Source organism: Diorhabda carinulata, chromosome X (genome assembly GCF_026250575.1).
Source record: "Diorhabda carinulata isolate Delta chromosome X, icDioCari1.1, whole genome shotgun sequence".
NCBI classification, from domain to species: domain Eukaryota; kingdom Metazoa; phylum Arthropoda; class Insecta; order Coleoptera; family Chrysomelidae; genus Diorhabda; species Diorhabda carinulata.
The window spans coordinates 60431019-60457405 of NC_079472.1; the positions used below are offsets into that span (position 1 = coordinate 60431019).

The 26387-nt window shown below is 31.0% G+C and overlaps 1 protein-coding gene across 1 annotated transcript; it reads left to right on the forward strand.

The window, feature by feature from the left end:
- Nucleotides 1–164: 164 nt before the first annotated feature.
- On the forward strand, nt 165–26195 carry LOC130900859 (transcription elongation regulator 1). Its single transcript, XM_057811770.1, has 14 exons — nt 165–538; nt 1745–2079; nt 2172–2317; nt 3351–3591; nt 4339–4572; nt 4648–4833; nt 4957–5215; nt 6033–6295; nt 7109–7463; nt 8783–8933; nt 18904–19257; nt 19315–19488; nt 20423–20713; nt 20813–26195. The coding sequence occupies exons 1-14, from the start codon at nt 408–410 to the stop codon at nt 21110–21112; spliced, it is 3420 nt and encodes a 1139-aa protein (XP_057667753.1). The 5' UTR covers nt 165–407; the 3' UTR covers nt 21113–26195.
- The last annotated feature ends 192 nt before the right edge of the window (nt 26196–26387 follow it).

Consider the following 26387-nt stretch of genomic DNA (forward strand, 5'->3'; position numbering starts at 1 on the left):
AGAGTATTTTGAAAGCAATTCGAACTTAAGGTATATATATTATTTAAAGATAGAAATTGCCCTCGTATATATTTATTGAGTTTTTAGCACTTGGAACACACCACGGACGCCCTAGTGACATTCGTCATTTGTAACAAATTGACTTTATTAATGCTTGACAGCGGCTTGACGTTCCGTGCATTTGGGCATAAAGTTGAAATTAAATTAACTTGATGGTAGTCCGATTATAAAAAATCATGAATTTTGCTCTCTATCTTTATTAAATATTGCTTTTATTTAAAAAAAATTTTTCTGGTCGCCTTCGTAGTTTCAACAATATTCTTTTTACTATTGATAATCTCGCGGTGATTGTGTGTGTGTGTGCGCGAACGTGCCTCCTAGAAATCTTATAAACAATTATTGCTAACATGGATGATGATTTTAGTTCAGTTGAAGGGGATCCAGAAGATAACTTTGAGGATGATGTAGATTTCGATAATGATGTAGACGGACCAAAAGATTTTCCACATCAACGAGGTCGTGGAGGTAGAGGCTTTGGGTAAGTCAAAGTTTACATACATTCAACATGGTGAGCTCATATTAAATTAGTTTTGGAGCACGTACTATATTTTCGAGTTTTACTCAGCTTTAGACCAATTTTTTTTAATATCTCAATATATTCTATAATTTTAAGGATACTCAATAAGAAGTGTTGAGCACCTTTTTTCTCTTGAGTAGTTTTGGTTAGTATGTGCATATAGGTGAAATCCTTGTATACAGAGGAATAACTAATCTTGTAAACTTATTGAACAGAATAAATCCAATAACAGATAAAAGTTTTGTTTCTATAGTGATTATAAAACAATCTATATCAATTTGAATTCGATGCAATGGACTTTCTTGCATTTCACCAAGGTTTCTATTTGGTTATTAGGTTATTTTACAAGTAAATTTTTGGGATCACTTGTAGTTACAAAACCATGAATCTCAACTTCTTTTAGTGTTTTATTCAGTGCTTTTTAAAAATTTAGTAATATTCGTCCTCCGAGAAAGCAGAGCTTTCTGACTTACATGAGAACTTCAACTATTGCAGTAAAAGTGAGAGTGTCAGTGTCCACATTATTTTGTTTTTATTTTACTTTTATGGCGCTCCCCTGTTTTCCCCTTTGAGGAGTAATTCGAAACTAATATATTGATATGCTGTTCATACTTTAGTTTCAAACATGTTTGGAATCTATCTAAAAAATTTTGTTTCAAAAGTGTAATATGCTGCTGAAGAGTGATTGAGTGATTTGTGAAGATAATTGATTGAAATATGACATTAATTGTTGAAAATGCCAGAAAAAGTCAAGATTGTTGATAGTTTTAACAAAAATAGTTTGCAATATAAGACACATTTTTGGATATTCCTCCTTTATAGATCAGTATACCCAATTCATGTATATTATGATCTCTCACAATAAATAATTTAAATTATGGTTTTAGTAGTTATCCTATAAAATTAAATAATATTCAAATAGTGAGACATTATATTAACATGTAATCCATACATATATTGACAAAACTAACTTAGGCGACCCTATGGCTGGCAAAACATGTAAATATAATAAATTCTGCTATCCATATGAAACTATCAATTTATTTGAGTCTTATGACCTTAAACAAGATTGTCACAATGTTTTATGTAATTAAAAATTATTATTTCTATGCTTGCTTTTGACAAGAAACATAAAAAACAATAATTGTTTACATTTGAAAATTGTAGGAAAGGACCACCACGAAATTGGAATGGTCCTCCCAGGGGAGGAGGTGATCATAGGTTCCGAGGAAGGGGGTTCGGACCAGGGGGTCCTCCACCACCTTTTTCAAGAGGTAGAGGTGGAGGTCCTATGTTTAGAGGTCCTCCACCAAGAGGTGGACCTCATGGTAACTTCAATGGACCACCAAATTTTTCTGGACCAAATTGGAATGGTCCACCTTCCGGACCACCACCTTTGATGAATTTTAATAATACATCAGGAGGAAATTTACCACCATCTGGCAGCACCCCAAGTGGACCTAGTGGTCCTGGTAATATGAGAGGACCACCTGGAGGGCCAAGTTAGTATTAATATAGCATATGTATATTAATAATAGGAATAAGTACTCTTCAGTAGTTTTATTAATTTGTATATTATTTATTTTTCATATAGGTGGACCCCCAGGAGTGTCAGGTCAAGTGAAACTAAATGATCATGATATGTCAGGAGTGCCTAGTGACTCACCTAATATTAACAGTGGACCTACTTCAAATCAAATAAGTGGTGGTCCACCTGCATCAAATACTGTTGCACCAATGGTAAGAAAAATATAACAATAATATGAATAGCTTAGAACGATATTATGCTATTCTATACATTTTCCTTTTGTTACTTTCTTAACAACCATACAATTCCAAAGCTTCTCTAACATTTCAACAATTAATATTGTACCACCAGCAGTCGTTTCATTTAATTTTCATTTGAACAATCCTTGAAGGGTGAAATTATTTTTCCGGTGGCTGAGTTTTTCTTAAAATGGCAGGAAAAAAATCTTAGGGTGTGAGTATCAGCTCGATATTCTTCATAGCTTCCTAAGAATTTCCAAAACATCATCCTACCAGTCCAGAACTACTTTTTGGGTATATCTTTATACTGGTCGTGTATTTCCATATACATTTTATCCTTATTTGTCCCATTGTTTCGTTTTATACTCTGTATTTCTGTCATTCTCTTGTTTAAATATTTCCAATATTCCCCTAGTTCTTATTACAGTCCTAATACTCTGATACACATACTCTTATACTAAATTGCCTACATGTCGTTTTCTTTCTATAATTTCAATAATTTTTTCAACATATAGTTTATATCCAGCTCCTTTCTCTTTCTGTACTTTCCTTTTAACCATCTACAGGTGTTCTCCTAATTTATTAACTTTACCTATATGTGCAGTGGACGACCCTTGCATCTGCAGCTCTGGATCTAGAACAGATTCTTGTAGTATGTCAGCTGAAACATTCTTCACAGTAACTTTCATCATATGCAATCTACCAAATTCGAAAAATAGATTAGGGGTACAAGCAATTTGAAGTGAAGTTTGTTCTTTCTTTTGTTTAGTCTTCAATCCAGTCTGTTGACAATGTTCTATCTTTCTTATTTCTGTGGTATACTTTTCTTATGCATACCCTATTATTAAGAAAAAAATCGTTAATCATGATCAAATTTTCTTTTATTTTTTTTCTCATACACCTTTTATTCCTACTTCCTTTTGATAAAACTATTTTGCTATTTTTTTTGCATAAAAATATTTTTTTATTGACTCAATAACATAATTTAAAAATCAATTTTATGTAGCAGGTAGATCCAATGAATGAAATTTGGGTGGAAACAAAAACTGCAGAAGGAAAATCTTATTATTATAATGCCCGTACTAGAGAAACCACTTGGACAAAACCAGAAGGACCCAATCTAAAGGTTATATCGCAGGATCAAGTAGAGGCTATGGCACAGGCTGCTACAGTTGCTGTACCACAGAATACATCTACAGCTGCCCAAGCAGCCTTAGCACAAGCTAATATATCTAATAAACCAGAAGGTAACTATGAAATAATCATTAGATATGATGACATAGTAATCGGAATATCCATTTTCCTTTCTAATACATATAGAATGTCTGTAATTGATGTGCGGTAGTTGAAATTTGAGTACTTATTGGGAGAGTATAACAGTAAAATTACAAAAGATTGCCTACGAATGTTTCTGGATTTTTTGTTAAGATATGATTTTGGCTTTGCAGAATTTATTGTTTATAAATTCCCATCTATTTGCTCAAAATAACATAATTCACTTGAGGTGGAAAAGTATTTATTGTACAATTTTTCCCATAGGGTATATTCACATATCTCTTGGAACTTCTTGTTGTTTGGTGAAATAATTGGAAAAATTTTCCTTGATTCTAACTGTAGACCTTTGACTTTAGTGATCTGCAGTAGAGAGGGGAAGCAATTCAGCCCGTGGAGCTCATATATAAACCTTTATGCCAAAAAGAGTCTAATATCCAACAAGATTCCTGTCGCCTTTAGACCTTTTGATCTTGATGTATAGTCGATAGTTTGAGGTAGTTTATATTCAGCTTCAAAATAATTATTACAACTCCATTTAGCAGAGAATGAGGGTTGTTTGAACAATAATTTTATAAATTTCATTATAGATTGGATGATTTCATCTAAAAATGTTACAATAGTTCATTAGTTAAACCGAAATTTAATTGAATTACCTTATATACTTTTTTTTTTATTTTCGTGCAATTTTGAATCTTACTGTACCAAGTTTATTATTTTAGGTTCTGACGATAATAAACAAGACGCTATTAAATCCGTGACTTCACAAATACCCCCACCACATACATTGCTAGGTCCTCCACCAGGATTTGCACCTTTTGGACCACCAACCAGTCAGTTCCCGCCATTTGGTCTTCCTCCTCCAGGTATTCCTGGAGCTTGGCCTGGTGCTCCTGGGCAAGCTGGATGGCCAGTACCACCTGGAGGACCATGGCCTATACCACCAATGTTTCCAGGTATTCTAATACACTATGTTTTTTTTTGTTTTAACTGTAATCTGTAATTATTAAACTAAATGGAAAAAATTACAGCAGGAGTATCTGGTGCCATGGCTGCTATAGATGAGGCAGCTGTTATGTCTAAAATTGATCCAGAAATTATAGCCAAAGCTTCTGAATGGACAGAGCACAAAGCGCCTGACGGAAGATTTTACTACTACAATGCTAAAAAAGCTGAATCGGTTTGGGAAAAACCTCAACCTCTGAAGGATTTAGAAAGTAAGTTGTATTTGTTTTTGAATCGGCATTTCTGTTTTATGATAGAAAACTAGTAGAAAATAAAAAAGAAAAATGTATTGTTCAGCACAACTTAATTTACAACCCACTAATTTCTATTTACAGCTGCAAAACTTGCTGCTGCTCAAGGTATCTCCACAAAACCAACTGCAGATTCTTCAGGAACAGATACAGGTAAGACTCAACTAGCTTCTACGAATGGTGAGATGTCTAAGGAAGAGCAGGAGAAGGAGAGCGAGGAGAAGATTAAAAAACTTCAGGAGGAGATCAAGAAGAAGAAGGAGGAGGAGGAAAAAGCCAAGGAGGCAAAGGCAGCAGATAAATCGAGACCTATATCCAGTACTCCTGTACCAGGAACACCTTGGTAAGATTGACACCAAAATATTTTAATATGGTAAACCACTTACAACAGAATGTTGTTATTGATTTCTTATTTTTGTAAACAAAATATCAAACAAAAAGGAATCTCAAATAATGAAAAAGGGTTATAAATATCAACCGCAAAGGAAATACAAGTGTAAATTCGAAAAAGTAATAATTTAATTGAAATTAACATATCAATATTTAATGTTCCCTTTTCTGCCCCGGCTAGCAAAGTTCATCCTATAAGTGCTTGATAGGGTTAAAGTCCGGGCTACGCGCTGGTTAATCCATAACAGCAATTGTGGCATCCTGTAAATGCTGCCATATGTAGACGGGCGTAGGCTGCATTAGGATGTTTTCTCTGGCATAGGGAATGACGTGATCCTCCTAAACTTTCTTTTATGTATCAGTTAATCCCCCCGCTCCAGTCTCTATGAAAACCAACCCAGTTTTTACTTCCATTCAAATGCCCGCCCAAACAATCTATGTACCTCCTCCAGAAGCCAGGTTTTTCTCTAAGATCTTTCTTCTACTTCTATTGCTACCATACTGCACCCTCTGCAAGTCCCAATATTCTTCAGTCTAATTAATGTGTTCTTTGGCAAATCGTAGTCGGTGGGCTTAAGTTAATTTGGGGCCAATAGCTAGCCTTTTTAGCTAAAGGTTAGCTGCCTTAAGTCTTTTTCGGACTGCCCAGCCATTCCACGCGTTTCTCTGGGCTCTTCTTGGAATCTAATCAAATTTTACACAGCAACTGTACCAAAATAAAATTATCCTCTAAAGTATTGTATAAATATATACAGGAAAAATGTTTGTAGGTGTGTCGTATGGACTGGGGATGGTAGAGTGTTTTTCTACAACCCCTCGTCGAGAACATCCGTTTGGGAACGGCCAGAGGAGTTACTGAAGAGATCTGATGTAGATAAGATGGTAGCCAACCCTCCCGACTCCCTTGCTACTTCTAGTAAACCTGATGTAACTAAATCCCCTGCCAAAAAACGTGCAACTGATGAAAGTGAAAGTGAAGAAGAAACTCCGTCGAAAAAACCTAAATTGGAAGAAGTTAGTGTTGTATCGACAAGTGAGTAATTTAATTAAAAAAAAATAATTCAATACTCTAGTGGTTTCTCTCTCTATTAAAAAGAGATCAATTCCATTGCACTTATATAAATTGAATATTTTATAGATACATTATTTTATCTTAAAATGAGGAAAATAAGTTGAGGAATACTTTTTTAAGTTTTTAATAGTTTTTTAATTTAAAACTAAAAAAGGGTTGAACGAGCTTATTTAAAAAGTCATAACAATAAACAGACAAATCTAGTTGATTCTCTACTTCTCAGATTTCTTGGATATTTCCCCATCATGTTTTTGATGTTTTAATCTATTCACAATTATGTTTCATCTTTTTTTTCTCAAATTTTTTCTGTTACCTCTTTTCACCTCTTGTCTAATTCAACTCTAATTCAACTTTCTCATTTTAGAGCTGATCTATACACTCTGTTATTCAACTTGTTGATCTAGCTACTGTTGACTATTCCATTTCTTCCAATTTTCAATTTTCTTCTCATTTTATTGTCTATCACATTCTCTTCCACTTGTTCTTTGTTATTAGCTTTTGAACTACCTTTTGATTTTTATACTCGTTTCTATTATGTTATCTAATTTTAATTTGCTATATCTTATTTCATATAGGTCTTCCATCTTAGAGCTCATTTTCTTTGCTTCTTTCTTTGCGATTTCCATTATTTTTTTGTTAACTGTACACCACCAAGTTATCTTCTTCATAAATTAAGGTAAAATATTTACTGTCAAATATTTTTATCCTTTCTTCACGATTTTGACTTAAATGAAGATAATCGATATTTTAAAGTCCCATTTTTTTATTTCACAGGTAGTAATGGTGTAACTCCTGCCAAAAAAATTGATATTGGTAAAGAAGCCGCTATTGAAGCAGAGGTGCGTGCTGCGAAAGAAAGGGCAGTCATTCCTTTAGATACCAGAATTAAACTATTTAAGGAAATGTTAACTGAAAAACAAGTTTCAGCATTCAGCACTTGGGAAAAGGAGCTGCATAAAATTGTCTTCGATCATCGCTATTTACTTTTGACGTCTAAAGAAAGGAAACAAGTATTTGAAAAATATGTTAAAGAAAGAGCAGAGGAGGAAAGGAGGGAAAAAAGGAACAAATTAAGAGAGAAGAAAGAATCTTTCCGAAAATTATTGACTGAATCAAATCTAACTGGCAAGTAAGTAAAAAAAATCTGAATTTTCACCAAAATTGTTTTATTGTGACTATCACATGGCTAGCGCTTGGGGCGTCTACATATCCCTTTAATGGGGTGCATTACTCCCCTTGTTCTAGTTTTTTGTTGGTCCTGACTTCGTTTGTCAGTTGTTAACATTCTTTTCTGTTTTTGTATTTGACTTTTCAACCTACTATTTCTAGGTTTCTGGTATCTTCTTCAATTTGGTGTCTCCAGGTATTTCTTGGTCTTCCTCTACCTCTAAAATCAAATTAAATAGGGTTGGAGAGATTGAGTCGCTTTGTTTGACTCCTTTGTTTCTTTTTATTTCTTCTGTTAGTGTTTCCAGATATCTTACTTTGGCTTTTGTGTTTAGTGTTTCTAAATCTTCTACCATTTTTTGTGTATTAATTTAGTCAAACGCGCTTTCTATAAAGATTATGTGTAGGTCTTCATTGTATATAGAGTCAATAGAAACTTACAAGGTTGAATTTGTTGAAATTTGTCGTGAGTTTAAATGTGGTAGACAGTCATGTACAAATGAACACTCAGGTGAAGCAACAGCATCCACTACCACATTAATATACCGACATCAGATAAAAAAAATTCAACCTGTATAAGGAATGGCAATACTGTTTCTATTATGGGATGCTGGATGCGTAATCAATGCAAAAATGGGTTAACTTTAAAAGATACTGCTTTGAAAAATGAATGATACTTTTGAGGAGCTAGAACAAAAAGTTGTGTTTGAGAATCGGTCTAAAAATAACGAAAATTGGAGTGGTTTAACATCATCGAATATATGTATTGGAGTCAGAATCAGACCACTACAAGATGGTGAAGCGGTTTTTAAAATGGGACATGTAGTATTATGTGACCTAGAAGAAACAAATTCAAAAACCATTGAAAGTTTGTGTCTACAGACGTCAGGTCTAACTTTCCAGCCTTGTGGGATCAAAATGAATCTGAATGATGTAGTTAATGATTGGAAATACATTTTTTCATGTAAATACGGGAGGAGGAGATTCGAATATGCACAGGAAACTACCAAAAAGGTGCAAGAGTTTTATTTGACCACTAGAATAGGATTTTAGCATCTAGTGAATTGTTTATTGTTTTCAAAGTGCACTTTATGGATGTGTGGTTGTTTTTATCTCAGAAAATCACTTTGAATAGGAATATTTTTTCCCTATTTAGGCTAAAATGTCAAATAATACTCTCTATTGTATATAAAACAACAAAATTAATTCGTATTCTGGCTCTATGGAAGTTTGAAAGAGAACTAACAGATGTCTGCCAATATCAGTTATAATTTTTTTTAGGTCCTCATTTAGCGATTTTGCTCAAAAATACGCTAAAGATGAACGTTTCAAAGGTGTGGAGAAAATGCGCGAACGTGAAAGTTTATTCAATGAATATTTGATAGAAGTAAGAAAACGGGAGAAGGAAGAGAAAAATCAACGTCGCGAACAGGTATGTCAGTATTTGTCGACTAATGATCACTTGTTCAAGGATATATCGATCAGTCATTTAATTTATTATTTAATAAATGAATATTTTTTCATTATCACAGTATAACACAAATTGATAATGGATCACTGCAACAAAGCTTATAATTAATTTTATTTCATTTGATGCTGAAATAGAAAGAAACAAAGTGAGTGTTTTATACATTCTGATTGAATCAAAGTACAAAATTTCAAATAAGTTGTACAAATTATTGTTATTAATTATAATTAAATTACGATTCTTAGCTTCATAATAGCTATTTGCTACTCATTATCCATAGTTTTGTCTTCAGTACACAGAATATTCTAGAATCATTTGGATTGATTGCTCATAAAAAGCGATACTTCATCGATTTGCACATTTAGATCGACATAAATATAAAATTCTGGATCAGTTACTAGGGAATAGTTATGGGTAGGAACTAATTTTTTTAAATAACAAAGATAACCATAAAAATGGGAAATTTATAATTTAAATGGACTGAAATCCTGAAGCAGTTTAATATCATGATCTTTTTCGAAAAAAATTTTTGACTAATCACAAGTTACAAAATGGCAACCATTGTTTGTAAAGAAATTGGAATTCTGGAACTTTTAGTAATATTCATACTGAACACACTATCTATATTAACACGAAACCAACACTCACAGTTACACGCGTTTCTAGAACCAACTTATCACCCTTAGAGACTGAAAGTAAAACTTTACCTTTACCTGAAGGTGATAACTTGGTTATTAAAATGCAACAGTATGATTTTAATAATATTGTAATATTGTATTCAATTTATAGTAACTAAGGACATGAAAATATCGCCAAAAAAATAATTTCTAAAAATTTTTCATGGTGTTGTTTGTAAATTTCTAGTACAGTTAACATAAACAATAAATTCTCCTTTTTCTTTATCAAGGCTTGTGTTAATTTACAGTTTGGTCATTTTTTGTTGAAAGGGCGTATTGCCTATAGGGAGATATCCGAGAAGTCCTAAAAATTATATAAATGAATGGTAAATTCAAAAATATAACTAAATGTAATGTAGGCGGAAAATATGTAGTTTTTAATTAGGAACTATTTTTTTAAATTCTATTAATGACTGATCGATTTATCTGAATTTTTACACTTAACAAGATGTTGTTGGATAAATAAAGAGTCAGTTGTAACATTAATCATCATATATAAAAAATAACATACATATTGTCAGTTACTTTTTTTATTTTTCATTTAAATCCTGGTGTGTGTCAATATTAGCTGTTCAAATCCTGGGTAAACTATAATAGGCTAAGCTGAATCTCCAATCTGTTGAATACATGTGTTAACCACGCTCAGAAGTATAATGGTTCTTTTATGAGAGTTATTATTAAAGTACAGGTTAACAACCAAAAGTTTTTAGTCGAGTGGCCACAACGTTTAAATTTAAAATTTGTGAACTACAGTAGACTCCTGATTATCCGAGGTAATTGGGACCGAGATCACCTCGGATACGGGAAAACTCGGATAATATGTAGGCTAAGTTCAGTAAAGGTAAAAAAGACGTAAAACCTATGAAAGGCTACAAAACTGATTTATTGGAAGCAAAAACATATAATAATCACAATTACAAACCTGTAAGCAAGTGGAAACATAGATTATTTCTTGAAAAAGTCTTTGATCGTCTTCTGAGATAACCTCCCCCAGATTATAAAGATTTTTGGTGGGGATTTTTGATTTTCAAAAGTCACTTCAACACCTAAACGCCCTGTGACTGTTGTTGAACCAAAAAGTCATTCATAAGGTTATGTGTAAGCCATCATTAATAAAAAATGGGCGATTTTAGCCAATTAAAAAACACGTTTTGATAGAAACCGGCAGTTGATACTAATAGTCGTGTTTAATTAATGTGTAAATAACTAAAATAAAATATAACTGTGATTGCAATGGATTGTAGGCCCCATTTTCAATCCTTACAAGCATATCAAACTGACAATTATCTTCACAATCGTTATTATTGCTATTTTTGTATATTTTCTAAGGTCACAGAAGCTGAAAGATCTGTTGAACGATGTGATTAACTTTTTCGTTATACAATGGGTCAGGATTTTAAATGGTTTAAATTATTGACATCTTTAAAATAATCTAACAATATCTTTAGTCAGTGTGAATATCAATATTTAATACTTAATGCGATTTGTTGTTTATGAACGTAGTTTCTTTTATGTTTATATATTTATATATATCTAGGTTGTATTTATGTTGTGCGATTTCTGTTAATGCACAACTAACAATTCCTAATATACTAACCGTTTACCAGTATGAAATATTTTTCAAGTGTTAAATGCAAAGCGATGACAATTATAAGTTATATAGAATAAAGAATAAAATTGGAAAATACATAATTCCATTAATTTTACATAAAAGTCAATTAATCCATAATAAGTAATAGTATAAATGATCTCCATGTGAATGTGAGAAGAGATTAAGGCATGTGGTTATTTGGTTACAGAAAATACATTAGCTTCAGAATTTTTAACAAGAGTGTTTCCATCAAAAACGATCTACTCATTATCATTCTCAATTTTAAAAAGAACAAATACTCATATGAGCTGTTCCTTTTATAAATGATTGCTCATTAAAAAATAATGTCTATCTATCATTACCGGTGTGAGACTTGGAGTTGAGTTTCTTTTTCCATGGAGTCTTTTTTTGACAAAACGCTTTCTATTTAATTTCTCCTCTGTTTTTGCTCTTACTGTTCTGGTTTCTTTCTAATATTTTTCCTCTAACCCTTTATTTTAATTTAAATAACGTATTCCTATATTATAATAATATGGAAGGGTGCTAATAATGCTACCGAAACATAAATATGACATTTGCGCGCTTTTCTTAGTTAGCTCCAATATTACCTTATAATTTGAATTACAATTATTGTAAATGTTGTTAATTGGGCTAAATTTTAGTTCGTTGTATGACATCAATAATTATTCTAAAAATTGAATAATTGAAAATTGATTTTTGTTGTTACTAATGTCCAAAAATCAAAAATTGCCATGTCACTGAAAAGTTTCTTTCCATTTAATTTTTTTTATTGATAGTTATTACCACTAGTGAGTTAAGTATATTTGTTTGACAAAATTCAGGAGGTGATTATCGGATTAAAATTATGAAATATTTTTCTTATTACAAAACAATCACAACTAACACCTTCCTAGGTAATTTACCTCTTAGAATCTAACAGGAATGTTGTAAATCTACAGGTGATTAGGTCTTTGCGAACACCTAAATATTGACGTATTTTAAATTGGATATAATTAAATCAACTTTTCTTGGAATTTACTGAAATGAAAAATATGTTAATGCTAGTAACCAAAAAGTCCACAATTTCATACCTGTAATTCTTCTGCAGAAGAAAATAATCCTATATCAGGGCCATTTGAAATTGACCAAAGAGCATCCCTCTTTTTTTCAACAGTGTTTGAAAATGGGCGCTTCTAAGCGGTTCTAATATTGATTCATATTTTGAAAGTTATTTTCACGTAGGATAAATGAAGGTCACAATTTTACTTTTATAACGTACAATGAAATTATTGTTTTCAAAATATCTAATACTAATTATTTTTTCTACTATCATAAAATGGGGCCAAGAAACACTTCTCTGCATTCCTATGGAGATTATTATAGATTTTTTGTGTTATAAATGTTTGTTTTGTAGTTTTGCATTATCACTTACGACGTAGGTACCATCTTCTGGTCACTTATTTACTAGTTTTATTTCCAGTATAAATTCATCACTGTGTGCCTTGTAGTATGTATCTTGTGGAAAGTCAGGATTTTTGTTTTTGATAAAAAAATGTACTAGTTCTCACAAATCCTGCAATTCGGAGTGAGGTATGTATATAAAATGTACAAGATAGGTGGAAATTATCAATCTACGATGTAATTATCATTAACTTTTATATTTAAATATTGAAAAACATACCTTACGCCTCACTTGAGTGATGAATGTTTATAGTCTATAATTTGGCTGTGAATTCATGGAGTGTATGAAAAAAATCTTTTTTTTTCCCATGAAATTGAATATACTTTTACAAGGTTGGTGTGTTTAATTGAATTGGAATATGAACCTCTTGCTATTAAAAAAATTGTATTCCAGTTAAAAGCAATTGAGTTGAAAAATTTTGTTTGCGACCTCTTCACTGTAAGGTGTATAAGGGTGGGTCAAAAAAATTTTTTTACAAGTGACATTGAAAAATAGGTTAATAGTCACCTTAAAAAATCTTAACAAACATGAGCTTTTAATTTTAATGAGAATTACAGTTTTTTATTTTTTTTCAGTCGAATAGAAAAAAAGTCATACCTCATCATTAATTGATTGTACAAAAAAATGTTCTTGAATAATTTTGTAGGAAATTTACTGCTTTACAAAAAAAATATCTTATATTCTCTTCTTAAACCTCACCAATTGAATGATATTGAAGATTTTAGTTTGATTATTTTACCACGAATATCATTTTGGTTGTCTTTTATTACATAATATAAATTCAAATAGTATATACATTTTCGACATGAAAACTATCATACATTTTCAAATTAAGTGTGGCAAGTTAAAACGATTCATGTCGTGATGTGATAACAGAAATTTTTGCGTTTTGATAACTGAATAAATAGTTTGAGATTGATAAAACTAGAGTTAACTGAATTACTCACATGACAGCGAGGAAAATTCTATCAGAATTTAACTTTGAAATTCAATTCTTGACTAAAAATTTTGTAACGAATGTGTTTCTATAATTGTCAATGGGGTTTACTATAATCATAGAATCGTGATTGAGGTGCCGAGCCGTAGCACGACATAAAATTCATTAGATTAATATAATTTTTCTTTTTTTCCCCAACATTTCACTAAGGAGCATACTTATATTCATCATTGTTGATGAAATCATTTATGTTTGTCTTCTGAACGTATTGTTACAAATTGGATTATTACTCATGAATTACCCTGTATACTGTTGTAGAATTTATAGTAAGAGGTACGAGGGTTGCTATTTAAGTTTTGACATATGGCAACACTGATGTTAATATGTCAAATCTGATATTTCCATCGTTATAAATGTTTTTTATTATTTGTCTTCAAAACTTAAGTAGCAACCCTTGTATTAATCAATGTATTTGGACTAAAAATTATGAAATAATAAAAACATATTTCAGCTTTATTGAAAATTCAACCCCCAAAAAATGAACAGGGGTAGATAGTTTATGAAATAGTCCATCAAATTTGAAGTTGGAGTCTTTCAAATTTTGTTACGCTAAAAATAAAAAAATATTGAACGACATTTCAGCGTTTTTGAAAATTAAACTCTTAGGGGGATGAATTTTTGTGTGAAAGTGTTAGGACTAAAAATTATTACTACATATTTCAGCGATTTTGAATATACCACCCCTCAAAAGAATGAAAAGGGGGTGGAAGTTTGTAGAATAGTCCATAAAATTTGGAGTTGAAGTCTCAAAAGAATGAATAGGGGGCTATAGTTTGTAAAATAGTCCATCAAATTTGAAGTCGGGGTCCTCCAATTTCTGATAAGCTGTAAATTAGAAAATAATGAACAGCATTTCAGCGTTTTTGAAAATTCAACCGCAAAAGAATGAACAGAGGGTGGTAGTTTATAAAATAATTGAAAGTTGAACTTTTAATTGATTAATAAATTACATTCTAAAAAGAATGTGTTATTTCACAATATTTCTCCCAATGAATCTTCTTTTGGACAATTATATACTAAGTACTCTAGATAATGTGAACAGTTCTGATTTTAAAAACAGTTTGGTAACAATAAGGATGCTCTGTACTTTTCAAAATGTTCTAAATGAATTGAAATATATTAAGATAATACAGTTTTTGATTTTCTACTACCTTGAAAATACCTGTGCGTAGATTATACTTAAAATTATTAAACCTAACAACGAAATACTGGGTTAAAAGTTATCATACAATCACAATTTCTTTTGACATGAATATTAATGATTTTACATTTAACGAAATGGAAATTTACTTTTTATTCCAGGTTTGCCAACCGTATATTTTATTATTATCATTCAACTTATACTGGAAAAATTGGTTATTAACATAGAAAGTATTTTATTTTGTTTTATATATTAACAATTATTTTTAAATTTTTGTAACAATCTATCAACCATGTTAAGGCTGTACCTGTTTTAAAAATATTCAAACCCTATAGATCACAATATCGAAAAGGCGGCTACTTCAGTACTTCCTGGCATTGGTTACTTTGGTACGCGAGGAATAGGAGAGGTCATCCCTGAGAATCCTTATGGACCAGAGGACACGGCGGCACATCGAATTTTAATGGGCCCATAGGTACCTATTAAACTTTTAAGAATTTCCCAGCCGACCACAAACATTGATTATTATCTGTCCTGGTAAACACACGGACAATCAAATATTGCTTTGCAAGAAGGTCTCTTTTCTTTCAAATAGATCCTTTTTAGTGAATTCCGACAAGTTGGTAAAATTTTTTTCGGAATTGAAGTTTTGTTGATAATTTTATTGGTTAAAATCAAAATTTTATTGTCGAAAATATGTATCTAGTCATTAATTATTGTCAGTAACCATCGTAGTCAAATCACCATTCGAAAGATATTTTTCAAATTGATTTTATCGTACAATTAAAGGCGTTTTGGTTAAAAAATGTTGAATTTCATTTGGGTGGTGGAAAATAGTGTAAAACTACCTCAAAAATTGCTTCTAACAAAATTAAAAAATTCCTATATAATCGTCTACACTTTTGACGTATATACCATTAATATTTATAGATAAAATAATTATAAAAATGGAAAAATTGTGATTTTTAAATATCTTCAAGTCTTTGTTTAAATACTATCAGAAGGTCACGAAAAAACGAGTTTCAAAGTACATTGTTTTGAAAAATGAAAAATGATACGACAAACTAATGAATCTAATATTCTAAAAAAATTTTGATTAAAAATATTAAATACAATCAATCCCAGATTAGTTTCAGTCGAACTGTCAGTTTTTCCTACGTGTAATAAGATGAAAACTGAAGGGAAACCCAAACTCAGGCTTAGAACTATTTGTTTCATTTCACTTTTAAGAATTCAAACAAACGCGTTTCAAAAATCTGTCTGTTCTCGGTGGTTGTTTGATTATACAAATGTGTCGAAGGCATCAGAAGGCTTTATAATACGAGATATGACTTTCAGTCATCCGTAAATAGTTTACTCAATCACTTGGTTGTTATTGGAATTCCTTCATTAACTTTTAATGAAAAATAAAGAATTTCTTTTGAGGTACCAAGCTATGGTCCATTGCTCATTTTTTTTTGGTTTCCACAGTGTCAAAACTGACTGAAGAGAAGTTTCATAAACTTTAAAATTCAGTCTAAACAATGAACTCCATTCGAGGAACGTACTACCCGTTTTTTTGTACTTATATGGTCAAACATCAGCATCTGTTGTTCCTCTGTTTGTTCTAAATCCTTGTTGTGAGTCTTCTATGGTTTTTCTTCTAGATTGTTTCTTTCTTAGTCTGTTTTCTCGTGTATATATTGCTGACTGTGCCTTAGTAATTTTCAATTGAATTTGAGTTCTCGTTACTCAGAAGAATAGGAAGGAAAAACAACTTATCACAGCTGCACATCACCGGACAAACCATCTTTCCAAGCAATACCATAAAATACCTAATATCGTGCAAGGAAATATAAATGTAAATGCTCACATAGCGAAAAAAAAAAACTACTTTTATACAATATTAACCATAAGGCTTACATACGCAGCCTCAGTTTATTACACGGAAACACAATTTCCACAACTGCAGGTACCACCTGCCTCCGTATGGCTTTAAAATATTCATTCTTTCCAAAACTTCCAAGAATCTCGTGTCAAAAACAAATTCAACTAACTTCTCTGTCACAAGATCTTGCCGATACACTCCTGATTGCTCAGAAGATATCACCACAGAAGGTGTAGGCTTCTGCATGGTTCGCTAATCACATAGTTTGGTTGTGAAATTCCAAATTCAATATCCCAACATCTATAATTCTAACTCTTACACACAAGTATGAAATATAATCAACTTCAACCATGTTACCTTCTCGAAAACTACAACCCCGAAGGATTGTTAGTTTGTTTTGTTTCCCCTCTTTTATATTTGTGTAATAATACACAGTTGCCGATTTTTTAGAGCCACTCCTGTGTCAATATGATTTTTAGTGTCTCTGTTATTTTCCTTTTCGCCGTTTTTATCATGTCTGTCGTTAGTTGGTCTATTCCTAGTGCTTTTTCCAGTACTTCTTTTGAACTTATTTCAAATTTTGTTTGGATTTTTTTAAATCCTACTTGTACTGTAGTCTCTTTGTTTTTTGTCTTCTTTATATTCTTTACTTGTAATAGATTTTTAAAATATTGTGTCTGTCTTTCCATGATATCATCTTCGTTTGTTCAAATAAAGAATAGTTTTTGATTTTCCTTGTAGTCAATTTTTGTTCAAATTTTTGTCATGACTTTTGTTTTTGTTTTCAACGATTCTTCTAACTGATTCATAAAAGTATACGAAAGCAAATTTAATAGAATGAAATTTCATTCCTTATAATCATAGCAAATTAAGGAAAAATTTTTCTACTTAGATATTTTTTTTGTAATAATTAAAGTCCATGTAAAGAAAAGTAGACACAGTTTTAGATTTTTTTGGTTCTTGAAATTCAAACTCTTCCTATCGTATGTTAGATTAGCAATATCATTTTTCTTAGTGCCTTTGGGTAATTGTTAATTTAAATATATTGATCATTTAAAAACCAATAAAATTGTTGACTTAGCTTCCTTATTATTTTACATTAGTCGAATAATTCGGAATATCTAAAAGTGTGATAAATTTTGAGTTTAAGAATTCTAGAAAATTGTATTAGCATACTAGTGATACTATCATCATTAACATGTTAACAAGTTTTAATTCGATTTTTGAGTTTTTTTCAAAAATACTTCAAAAATATCCTAGCTAAATATAAGTGAAATAACGCTTTCAATTGCCTTCTTAAATTTCAGCTCACCTTGTATACAGATGTCCGTCGATGATTTCCGTTACAGTAAATTTGTAAATTAAATAATATACAAGGTGTTCCTAAACTCATGCGACAAAATTTAGTAGGTCATATAAGTCTTTCCTAACCTAACCTTTTCTGTAACAGAATTACCCCTTTCCGAGATATCACCCTTAAAAGGTGGTAACTAAAATTGAGTTTTTATCAATCAAGTGATAAAATTAGGAATATAATTATTTCCGCATAATATTTGTATACTTGAAATCAGCAGTTACCGGTTTGACCTACCAACTCTGATATTAAATTTCGCCACTAGTACTACAAATCCTAATGTCTTTTATCCAGCCAGTTTATTCGATTAATGTGAGGTAATTATTTGAATTTTTTCCTTTTTTTTATATATATACATAGTTGATACATTTTGATGATTTGGAAAAAAATTATACAGTCATTGACTGATGGATTATATTATTTCAGTTTGTTTTATTTGCTCTTTTCTACTTAATTTTGCTCTATTGCTATCAATTGTACCAATTTTTGATTTATCTATTAAATATATACAAAAATGTTTCTACAATGGTTGATATTGAGCAATGATTTTTTCTTTACAGTTTTGGAATATTGACTCCGGCGTTAGTTTTTATTGTCTTTATTTTTGTACATGTAATGATAAACTAATGACCTAAAAAAAGTTGGTATATTCCAACTATTAATTAATCAATTTTTTTTCCAGCTTTTCAGGTTACTAATAAATATTCTTCTTTACAGGTTCATTATTTAAATTTGTATAAATATTATAAATCATAAACAAATTGAATAATTTATAATGTTTTTATATTAGTCTAGTAATATATAACCCGGAGCTTTTATCTTGAATAACACCCAACTATTTACAGATCAGGAAAGACTTCATAGCTATGCTGAGAGAGCATCCAGATATCGACAGACATTCCCATTGGTCGGATGTTAAGAGAAAGGTAGACAGTGATTCCAGATACAAAGCTGTCGATTCACATGGCTTAAGGGAAGATTGGTTCAGGGAATATTGTAAAATATTGAAGGAAGAAAAGAAGAGAGCTAAAGAAAAAGATCGCGAACACAAAAGGGAAAAAGAAAAGCATAAAAAGAAGGATAAAGATAAGGATAAGGAAAGAGAAAAGAAATCTAAAGACAAAGATAAAGAAAAGGAAAAAGAAAAGGAAGAACCTAAAGTAGAACAAGATACTGACGTTTCTATCAAAGAAGAAGAGGTATGTAAAACTATATAGAAAAATTGAATTGTAAATTATATTTTTATATTCTCGTAGGAAATCGAAAAAGAAGAAAACGAAGAAGGGGAAACTCAAGATCAGAAAGACCGACAAGCCAGAGCAGAAGCTAGTCTTCGTGAAAGAGAAAAGGAAGTTCAACGTACTTTGGCAACTCATATGAGAGACAGAGATAAAGAACGGGAACAACATAAACGAGATGAGGCTATTCAGGTAAATTATATTTTTGTGAAAACTGTTGAACACATTTTTAATTTTTAATATTTATTATTCTTCAGAAGATATCCATCATAAAGCCTTCTGATCTTTGTCCATTCAGTAGTACTTTCCCTTTTATTTTTTTATATATACATTTTCTGCTTGTTCTTTTTCCAGTTTCTTGTTTACTTCTTCTCTTAGTGTTCCTTCTTCTTCATCTTCTTCCTATTTTAATGTAGATCTTGTAGAACATTGAAATTCGGCAGATTGGTCTGTAGTGTTTGTAAATAATTTTCCTTTCTTGTGAATTGGAACTAAGAAATTCTCCTCCCTTTCTTGTTTTATTGTATCTGATCTCCATGCTTTCTTCTTCATCTCCCATATCCATGACTGAGATGAGGCTATTCAGGTAAATTATATTTTCGTGAAAACTGTTAACCACATTTTTTATATTTATATCTTCTTCAGAAGATTTCCATCATAAAGCCTTCTGATCTTTGTCCATTCAGTAGTACTTTCCCTTTTATTTTTTTATATATACACTTTCTGCTTGTTCTTTTTCCAGTTTCTTGTCTACTTCTTCTCTTAGTGTTCCTTCTTCTTCATCTTCTTCCTATTTTAATGTAGATCTTGTAGAACATTGAAGTTCTGCATATTGGTCTGTAGTCTTTGTATTTAATTCTCCTTTCTTGTGAATTGGAACTAGGAAATTATCCTCCCTTTCTTGTATTATTGTATCTGATCTCCTTGCATCCTTCTTCATCTCAGATATCCATGTCTTGCATTGTTTAACCATTTCTGAATCTGACTTATCAGATCATTATATTTGTTAAATTTAATTTTCTGCATTCTATTAGATAGATAGAATGTTATAATTTTTAATTATTATTTTGATGTTTGGTACAGTTTTTTGTTTTTACTGCCTAAAATTAAGGTAATCTTGTTTCAGCACTTCAATGCTCTATTGGCTGATTTAGTTCGAAATTCAGATTTGAGTTGGAGGGAAGTGAAAAGGATTTTGAGAAAGGATCACAGATGGGATTTAGCTGACACTTTATCACGTGAAGATAAGGAAAAGTTATTTAACGATCACGTAGAGCAATTGGTTAAAAGAAAACGTCAAAACTTCCGCGAATTATTGGATGAAACAACAGAAGTCACTTTGGTAAGCTCCTGGAAGGAAATTAAGAAAATAATAAAGGATGATCCTAGATATACGAAATTTACATCTAGTGAAAGGGTAAGTAAATCAATAAACAAAACATTTGATTGATTTTATAGTTGTTTCAATTTAATTTCTTTTAATATGTGTCATTAAATGAATTAATTCTATTTTCAGTGCGAGCGAGAATTCAAGGATTATCTTAAAGACAAATTGATTTTAGCGAAAGGACAATTCAAAGAACTTTTGCATGAGACAAAGTTAATAACTCATAAATCTTTACAAACATTACGTGAAAATCAAACTCACATGCAGGAAATTGAAGATATTTTGAAGAACGACAAGAGATATTTAGTGTTGGATCACATTCCTGAAGAAAGAACTCAATTGATACTGAACTATTTAGAGGAATTGGACAGAAGAGGACCACCGCCTCCACCTACTGCCAGCGAACCTAACCGGAGAAGTGTTAAATAAATATTGTACTGTTATTAAATTGCTATTTTTAAGAAAAATAACATGCTTAGTAGAAAAAAAAGTTTTTTGTATACTTTATTAGTGATAGATAATAATTTTTTTTTAAATAATTTAATTTACCTGTTCTTATTAGCAACAAGATTTCATATTTTTTGAATATGTGTAGTTAACATAATTTTCTAATTGCATAGCACTAAGGGGGTATCCATTAATTACGTGAGCAATTTTTCAAATCAGTTTAGACTCCCCTCCTTAGGTGAGATTTAGTGAGATTTGCTGAACCCTCTTCTCTTACGTGAGATTGATGCCAATATTATTTTAAACTAATTTCTTTTATTATTCGGGGAAATAATGAACCGTTCAGGTGTACTATAGTAAATATATTTGAAATAAATGAAATTCGAAGTAAAAACAAAACTATTTCAAAATATTTGCTCAATCCATGGAGAGTCATGTACTTTTTTGATTGAAATAATTAGACACATGTCATCTGGGAGTTCTGGTAGTGCTGGAAAACAGTCACGGGAAATGTTTACGTTTTCTTCGTGTATCCATTCCAATTTTTCATCCACAACGCACTATGTTTGACTACACGTATTGGTTGAATCCCGACTACAGTTTCTCATCTAACCGCATGAAGAGCTGATCTGTGATTCTGCAACTTTACACACGAAACGAAATAAATGCCACATGTCTTACAATATCCACTATGAATATTTTTATCATTTTATCATATTACTCACAAACTGGATTATTTTAATAGCCATGATATTTATTTTAACTGGCAAAATGAATTTTTAGAATAATTTTTTTAATATCTGTAATCTTTTTTTGTTTTTGAAGATTTTGAGATTTTCGATTATCCCCCTTTGGTTTAAATGGGATTTGGTGAGATTCCTTTGAACCCCCCATTCTGAGTTCACGTAATAACGGATGCTCCCTAATTAATTATTTCTCGGTATGGAAAACATTCCATTTTGTAAGAGGTAAAAGAATGCATGTATTTTCATCAAATTTAACTATTATAATGATAAATTATTAACGTTTGAGGTTTGATTTATCTAAATGCAGAACACTAACTTGTGGCATTATCTCTTGCGACATGAAATTTTGCTATATAACTGTTTTTTTTTAAAAAAAGTCCCAATTATGTTTTCAAAAACAAATTTATGATAATTATGTCGTAGAAGGACATTACTGTACGCCAGACTGTTTATAATTATCAGTTTCATTATATAAATAATCATTATGTAATGAATAAGCTCCAGCCACTCTAATTTATACATATTATTATCAAATTTAATGTTTTTCAACATTGAGTACGACATAGTTGACAAAATATTTCCAAACAATGTTTTATGTAGACAAACCTTTAAATTTTTAAGGTATTCAAAGTTGTTTAATTACTCTGTTTTTATACTTCTAAATGTTCTTGTTTTTAGGTGTCTTCTGATTTAAAATTAGTTTCTTTTGTAATATCTTGAAGACGGATGAAAATATTTTGATAAAGACTAAAAAAAGTCAAAACGTCAAATTTTTATTTTTTTTTTGAAAAAATTATAACAGAAACTAATTTTAAATTATAAGAGACCTAAAATCAAGAACATTTTAAGGTTAAGAAATTATAAAAATTTCTGCTACTTTAGATATTCATGTTTAAAATTTTATTGTATTGACTTCTTTATATCACAAATCCTTTACTGCCCTTCCTATGGATTGTAGGGCGAAGTCGTCAAAAATTTGCTACATTGAAATGTATTTTTTTGTATAAAACTATTGACATAATTGAAAATATTCACTTTCAATTCAAATTTCTCAATAGACGAGAAAATAAATATAAAAAATATCTCTTAGTTGAGCGTTTATTTTGTCCATTTATATAATGAATCATTATTTAAATGATATTTGATATTATTTTACTAGAAATTATTGGGTTGGCGACAAAATAGCTTCGGTTTTGTAGTATAAAATAAAACAAAGAATAGTTTTCAATCAATTATATATTTTAATTTTGCTCAATGGCCTTTTCCCATTTTTCTTTAAAGGTTCACGATTCTTCGCTCTTAAAATTTCTGGTCATTACATTCAAAGAATCTGAAAATTTCGAAATAAATAGTAATCAGATAGTGCGAGATGAGGGCTGCATGGGGATGTTGCATCACTTCCCAGCCAAGCTCCAATAGTTTCCACGAGTTGCGAAATATGTGTGAGGCCTTGCATTTTAATAGTGGAACATTAAACTTTTCCGATTTGATATTTCTATCCGTTTTTCTTTGATTGCTTCATTAATTGTTGACAGTAACGCATCAGATTTGATCGTTTGGTTCCTTGGAAGCAGCTCAAAAACACAACACCCTTTTAATCTCACCAAACTATAAGCACGAGCTTTTTTTGTTGTTTTTTATCGTTTGATGTGGTTTATGCTGGTTCATCGTGTTTGCTCCATGATATTTTTCGAACTATGTTACTGTACAGAATCCATGTGATGATTCTTTTCAAGAAAGGTTTCTTTGTGTTGAATGAATTTCTTTCAATTCGTAAGAGATTCGAATATCAAGCGTCCTAACTAACCTAAGATATTTTAAGTGTTTTTCAATTATTGTGTGCGATACATAAAGCCTCTTTGCAACCTTTCGGATAGTTATATCCTCTTCAATTATGTCTTTCATTTGGCCGACCAGAACGTTGTTCATCTTTGAAAGGAAAATCTCCAGAATGGAATTTTCTACACCAATTCTGAGACGTGCGCTCTGTTAAGCAATCAGCAATATAAACTTGACATATTTCTTTGTAAGCCGCGGCAGTTTTCTTTCCTTTACGGAAATAAAAAAGTAAAATATGCCGAAAATCATCGTTTCTGCACTCCATTTAAAATTAACCCACAACTAATAGCTTTAATAAAAATCATGCACTACTTGCTTCTAAAGTTATGTCAATGTGATCAATATCACGTGACAAAGGGCAAAGTACAGCACTAACATAAGTTATTCAACCTTATCCCAACCTTATATGTATACAAAAACATTTATTTTATGATGAATATTTGAATAATATGTAAAAATATAGAGGGTGTTTCTAAATTCATGCGTCAAAATTCTTGAGGTGGTTGCTCGTATAAAATTGAAATGGGTCTTACCTATAACAACATTTCCTCAGCCGAGCCCTTTCCGAAATGTCACCCTTAACCTTTTCACTGCTTTATGAGAGGAACCGACTAGGCTGTGTGTGCTGTTCTCTCCCACCTAAACTTATCTCTTGTCAGAATTTTTGTTGTGTTAGGTTTTCATTCAAATAGTCTTTGTTTTACTGACATTTCGCATGCACTACTATATAAAACACACCTACCCCTTTTGAAAAGTCATTATTTTAGCCTCTTTCAAATATACAAAAAAAGATGCGAAAGAACAGAAATTAAAAATAAATGGGAAAGAAAAAAGAAAGGACGAAAAGCTAAGACTGAAAAAAGCAACCCAAGAAAAAAAATCCATACTTCTTGCAGTGATGACTCATATAAGAGCTATGAAGATGTTTCTTACATGGAGTCAGATTATTCCTGTAGTAATGATGATAAGTATGATTCGAAGGAAGTTCAAAGTGTGAACAAGGAAGATATAAAGGAGGGTGATTTAGTGTTATCGTTCAAGAGAAAGTTAATGATGGGATTATTGTAATGGAACTTAACTACTAAATAAAGCTCTGCGTTAAATTTGGAAGAATTTTTTTCGAAATTATATTTTTAAAGGAATATCCTTACTAAAGTTTCTGCCACTCTAACCTTATTTTAAATAATTTTATTTAGCGTAAATTCGATGAAACAATATTATGGATCAAGTTTATTATAAATGTACAAAATTTCATAAAAGAAAATGTTATAACCGATTGCGACTTTTAGTGAGGTTTTCCAAAACTATTGAAGAGTTGACTTCGTAAAGAAATTCATTAGAACACGTTTATGGGAAAATTTTTGCAGAAGCTGAATGTTGAAAATCTTGTGCTCGATTTTAGGGATGGTGCGCATCACGGAACCTTCGTCTAGACCACAGATATCAAAAACAATTTTGCAGAGGGCCATATATTAAATTTTGAATTCGTAGATGGGCCAGGTTGAAAATAAAAAAAAAATGAACTGAATTTATAAAACATTCGTAGAGGAAGCGAATGAAATCTAAAAGCTCTAAAAAACATTCTTCTTTTTGTGACACATTGCGATCGCGGGCCTTATTGATACAGCCCAGGGGCCAGAAGCGGGCCGAATCTTTGACATGGTTGATCTAGACCTACTAGGGCGTAGCACCTCGGAAAAACCTTTCCGGCTCGACTATAGAAGGGTGCCTTCGCAAATGTCTAGCTACGGGTATTTTTTCAATATTCCTGTTACATTATACGGGGGTGAAATTAACAACTATTACTTTTAAGCATTTACTATGATTAGTAATACATTTTACATCTTTATTATTTTCCACTCAATTTATGAAAAAAAAAAGATTACGGTGTTTATTTTTTATATCTGCTTTGGTTTTGGGAAAAATATTTGGATAACAAATATTTTTATTTCTTCAAACTTCTTGAAAAAACGTTTTGATAAGAAATAAAGTAAGGGTTGCAAATTTCACCCCCATATAATGTAACAGTAATATTAGAAAAATACCTGTAGTTAGTCATTTGGCGAGTGCACTAAATTTACAGAAGTTTCTAGCTCAACTGAAATTTTAGAAAGAAAAAAAGATAAAACTCAATTTTAGTCTCCACTCTTTAAGGGTGGACTGAGGAAATTTTGTTATAGGGAAGACTTACCTCCCAAATTTTGTGGCATGAATTAAGAAACAAATCTGTACAATAATGTTAAAATGTATATTTTCGATTCAACATAATAAATATGGTTTTTATATGGTATCTACTTTATATTCCATAAATATCAACGTTCTATATGAAATTTATATAAAATAAAACTAAAAAATTATATTAAATAACCATTTTTAGTATCTATAGTTTAGTTATTATATACAGTTGGTTAGTTTTATGCACTTTGAGTCATTTGTAATATAGTCAGCGTTCATATATATTAAAAATTTGAAATTGAAAATGCTTTTTATAAACCAAATTTCCACCTTATCAGACACCAAAACGATTATCAACGCAACAGTGACATATTTAAGTATTAAAATGGCTTTCGCACGTCACTTTCACTTTCATCTTTTTATCTAGATATAACCGGATTTGGTACTTAGCGACGCCCACAGGCTAATCCAGATAGTAAACTTAAAACCAGGAAATT

Coding starts and splice junctions, on each gene's coding strand:
- LOC130900859 (XM_057811770.1), top strand. CDS start 408: ATGGATGATGATTTTAGTTCAGTTGAAGGGGATCCAGAAGATAACTTT. Junction 4,834..4,956: donor ACCTCTGAAGGATTTAGAAA/GTAAGTTGTATT, acceptor TTCTATTTACAG/CTGCAAAACTTGCTGCTGCT. Junction 8,934..18,903: donor AAAATCAACGTCGCGAACAG/GTATGTCAGTAT, acceptor AACTATTTACAG/ATCAGGAAAGACTTCATAGC.